Source organism: Gastrolobium bilobum, unplaced genomic scaffold, assembly GCF_033153095.1.
Source record: "Gastrolobium bilobum isolate Gb01-03AN ecotype WA unplaced genomic scaffold, APGP_CSIRO_Gbil_v1 utg1031, whole genome shotgun sequence".
NCBI lineage: Eukaryota > Viridiplantae > Streptophyta > Magnoliopsida > Fabales > Fabaceae > Gastrolobium > Gastrolobium bilobum.
This window is the reverse complement of record NW_026899326.1, coordinates 328112-333164: the sequence shown is the minus strand read 5'-3', so window position 1 is coordinate 333164 and position 5053 is coordinate 328112. Positions and strand designations below refer to the sequence as shown.

The 5053-nt window shown below is 34.4% G+C and overlaps 1 protein-coding gene across 1 annotated transcript; it reads right to left on the bottom strand.

Moving 5' to 3' along the window:
• Positions 1-1796: 1796 nt before the first annotated feature.
• Positions 1797-4422, bottom strand: LOC133289653 (patatin-like protein 2). The gene is made up of 6 exons (XM_061487640.1): positions 4282-4422; positions 3787-3968; positions 3361-3550; positions 2516-2677; positions 2096-2398; positions 1797-1976 (listed from the first exon to the last, which is right to left on the bottom strand). The coding sequence occupies exons 1-6, from the start codon at positions 4420-4422 to the stop codon at positions 1797-1799; spliced, it is 1158 nt and encodes a 385-aa protein (XP_061343624.1).
• Between the last annotated feature and the right edge of the window lie 631 nt (positions 4423-5053).

Here is a 5053-nt window from a genome sequence, read left to right as displayed (position 1 = left end):
AAAACTAACCGGTAGAAGAGGGATCTGTGCGTCAACACAAAAAGAGATCCAAACACCAAAACAAGACCAGATCCAGAACCTACACACCGAGACGAGAAGATCGCAACCAGCCGCGGCCGCAGAGGAGCTTCCACGCGCCGCCGGAGTGGAGGAGAGTGGTTGAGAGTGGCCGAGCTTCCACGCGCGCGTGAGGGCGTGGGTGGCCTTGAAACTGGATGAGACCGGTGGCGTTGGAACTGTGTGGCGGAGACGATCACGGCGGTATGTGGATCGCCAGAAACGGTGACCGGACGGTGGTTCTGGACGTGACAGAAGTTGTATGCGGAGAGAGAAGCGTCCGGAAACTGACAATGAGACAGCTCCGGAAAAAAAAATAAACGACGATGAACAGTGGGTTCACCGGAAAATTTTTTCAAAGTTCCTTAGGCTCTTGATACCATGTTAAATAACAAGAGAAAAGAGAGGAACATTTGAAATATTTCTGTGTGTATTTAACGAATGAGGGATGTACATTATATAAGCAAACTAATGGGCTAAGCCCAAACCTAATGTAATCTGACCTAATACAAAATAAGGAAACCCTAATTACAAAATAAGGAAAACCTAATTACAATATTTCTAACAACATTAGGATTCCGATTGGGTTAAAGGGTTAAAGAACTAAGACATTAGGATTTAACCAATTAATTTTTAGATGATGAATTGTTTGAAATAATTGAGATAGAATATTATTGAATTGTAATTAAACCAATTAAGGGGGATCGGAGGTGAAGCAAACCGAACTTAATTTTTATTCATAATTTCAAGTTCATCTTTTTAATTAATTTCTTTTACTGCATCTTTAATTGAATTTTTAATTAAATATTGGTTACCTTTGAGATCACTTTTGGATTTGTCTAAATTAGATAAAAACGGTGAAACTATTGCTTGTAATTAGTCCTCGTGGGAATGACACTCTACTCATTCACTTTATTACTTGTACGACCGGTATACTTGCCGTGTTCGCAACAATTTTGCTACATAAAGACTCGTGCTTGAAACGAAACATGGAGGAATTTGCTATACCAGAGACTCATGTTGCTACACAATTAGAGACGTGATTGTGCTAATAACATATTATAAAACTAGGAGAAAAATAGAGAAAGTATGAAATAAATAGAGAAAATATAAATAAATGACAGCATGAACTTTTAACAAGTAGGAGAATATCACAAACTCTTATTCTTTTATTTTCACATAATACATGTCTTTATATAAGACTTCAAGAATGATTAGGGAGAATGATTATACATTTATACACCATTATGCAGGGTGGTTACATTTCATACCAAAAGTCATTGGCAAGAAAAAGGACATAACATAAACCTTCTCAAATTCCAATAGTCATCCACATGTAACAACATTTTGCATATTATAAGACGAGGAAATGGGACTAAAAGGCATTTTTAGTGTGTGGGGATCTCGTTTCACGGAATTTCCTCTCATCTGAAAGTGTTTTTGCAAACCTGAAAGTAATAAAACCAAGGGATAGGATATTAGGCCTATGCCTACTCTATCTACTCATCTCTAGCATCGTTAGATCAGAATCTCAACTAATATTTACCCTTTCTCTATAACCTTAAGAATCTGATCTAATAGTGTTGGAAAGAAATAGGTAAAGTAAGAATGAAAAATAGTAGGCATAATATCCTATCTCTAAAACCAAACATTTTATTAATATAAATATATAATTGAAATGTATCATTGGATTGCAATATGCATCATACTACTAATAATGAAGAAGTCACTTTTTAATGTTACCTTCTGAGAGCATCTTCATTGGTTTCCCCATTTTGAAGTGGCTCAAAAAGGCCATTATCTAAATTGACCCTAGAGACAGGTTTCTTTAATAGCTTTTCACCAATTTGGCAAAGTTTCTCCAAGTTCTCCTTTGTAGAAATGTCAACTGAAGAATCTGTTCTGGGCAATGTGTCATCCTGCATGCATGTTGTTAAAGAAATTTGATCATTTATGCTTAATATAAATTTCACTTATGTTGTTATGTTATTTCTAAAGGAAGAACTACAAGAGAGAATTTATATGTTTAGGAATATACCTGAATTCGAAGGTAATTATCTTCAGAATGAAGTGCTTGAGTGAGAGTAGATAAATGGAAATCAACCATATCATCACTGGAATGAGTAAAAACATCAATTAAGGGAGTAGAACCACTATGAGTTAGCCAGTCCAATAGACCCCATTTGGCTGCCATTTCTGCATTGAATTTTTTCTCATTTTTTGCGGTGCCTGTCCCTATTGATATTATTAGGAACCGACCATATTCCATAGGCTTTATTGGAAAGAAATCAGGATTCTTATTAATAATCTGCTTTGTCACTTGGTTGATCGCAACTAAAGTCTGTATCATGAAGTTCCCCAAGAAAAAGAAAAAATTAGCAATGCTTCCAATGTATATAATTATTAGTAATTAAATAAAATTTCCAATAACAAATAATAAGTGAATATTTACACATACCGGGTTATTTGCACAAACACCACCATCAATAAGGTTGAATTCGTGCACGTTCCCTTTTGAGTCTTCGTTTATGAAGTTGTGAGCAGGGAGATAAGTAGGTGCAGCGGATGTGCTGATGCATATGTCTGAGAGTTTAGCATCCAAGCAAGGGTTCATCTTCCGCTGCAGGAATTTCAAATCTTTTTAGGCTTTTGTTTTGATCATCCATTTGGTTTTATTAAATTAAATTAGAACCAGAATTTTCTAACAATATTTACACATACCATATTCCTCACGGTAAATCATAATCATTGCCTTTAATCTCTTGTAAGTTTATATAAATATATTTCTTTTAAAAATTATACATCATAAAATATATTAGTATAAAAACATTGATATTTGATTATATACATAGTTCTAATTTAGTAACTAAAAAAACCAAAAAGATTATTTACAAAAAAAAAAAAAAAAAAAAACCAAAAAGAAAACTTAAATTACTTTAATTTATTTCCGCTGGTATAAGAAATGATATTCTATTATTTATAGATGAACATTGCTACCTTTAACTAGACAATTGTATTCGTATCATAAAAGACAATTACTTCTAAATTAGTCAGCAATTATTCTGTTAGAAGAAAATTCATCACACTAGTGAAAAGAAAATAAAGACGAGGCGAGAAGAGATAGAAGTAAGGGTTTTATTAATCTCCTTTTACATAAGATAATTATCTTATGTTGTAGATAGAAAATGGGTGGGTCCCACCATTATAAGAAGAAAGAAAAAAAAAGAAAAAAGGTGGGATGCGAAAATCGAAGTAAGAGAAAATGAGATAAGATGTCTCATGTGAAATGAGAGTAAAGTAAACCTGATAAGTTGAGAAAATAGTTGGCTGCAAGCTCTTTATGTCGAAGGTGGGAATGACAACGTTGGTGAGAGTCTCATGCAAGCGAATGTCTCGGAGTTTCTCTCTGACGACCCATCGCAGGTACTTCCCATCATATTTGGGTCCTCCCATATATCTTGCTAATTTTGCTAATATTGTTGCACAAAATCCTCTGCCACGAATTGAACCCACAAAACTTTAGTTTCTTTATTACTACGAGAAGAATTTTATATTTACAAATTTTTTGTTTACAAAATTGTATATATACTCCAAGGAGTATAAAAATAGTGGAATGAACTTCCCAGAATACATAAACAAGTTTGTAAATAAAAAATTTGTAAATATAATTTGTCTCAAATTATAAGTAAGTTTAAACAGAAACAAAGAAAGAGATAAATTATTCTATACGTAAGTTGTGGGAAAATTTTGGGGCAGTGGTCCATGTAAAAGGGCTTGATATCTTTGGCGGCAAAAAGAGGACGATTATTTTGATCAGGAGCAGTTAACATAGCAGTTACAAGACCTCCCGTGCTTGTTCCTGATATCACATCAAAATAGTCTGCAAGCCTTGCATGGTCACCATCCAACTCCTGCATGTCCCACATCCAGATGATGAATTTGATTACTCTTTCAAAATAATACTTTGTATTTAACCTGCATTTGCTCTAAGTACGTCAAGTAATATGTACTAATTTACTAGATTGGCTCCACATGACTGACATGAGTTAGGACTTAATAGTAGGATTAGTATTAGCAGTATTAGCTAATAGTCATGGTTCTGTTAACAAAAGAAAAATATACCTTACTTAGTGAGGATTAATTAGCTAGATGATAAAAAAAATAAAAAATAACATACATAGCTAGCTACTTAGCTATATACTGGTTCATTTTAATTATATATACCTGAAGCTGAGATTCAAGGAAAGCAATAATGGTTGCAGGAATGATGCCCCTAATACCACCCCCATCGATGCTAAGAACGGTTACTAAGTTTCCATAAGTAGGGGCCTGAATTTGTGCAACGGATGACTTTGTTCTATCCATAGGCGAAGTGGAGGTTTGTGTGCACAAAATATACACTCTCGTGTAAAGATTAATGCTAAATTAAAAGTTGAAAGCAAAGGCTGTAGTATGTTTTTAAGGCCAACTCGTGGGTTGCCAGATAGGTCTGCCCATGGTGGTATTTATAGTGTGGCACGACCCCGGCCATATACACATAGGGAATATGTTTCTGATTGCATGAGAGTCATGCAATATGAAAAATACTAAACTCTATACGTATATATAGGTTTTGAATTTTTCATGCAGGAAGAGATATGTATCTTATCTTATAGACATATATTGGGTTTTTTGACCCTTTTGCCCCTAATTAAATAATTAATAACCAATTTGCCCCTCCCCCAGAACTATTCACCATCCTGCCCCCCATTTAGTCGATTAAGTTGCACTTTTAATCGACTAAATGGGCTAAACTCAGAAATTATGAAACGCGAATTTTAGTCGACTAAAAACTCACCTTAATCGACTAAATTGTTTGCACTTTTAGTCGACTAAGCACATTATTTAGTCGACTAAAGATCGCGAAAAACCCTATATCCAGACCTCTCTTGGCCTCATTTTCAAAATATTCGAAATCAAAACTCCTCTCTTGGTCTCTTTCTCTTGTTTGTCAGCT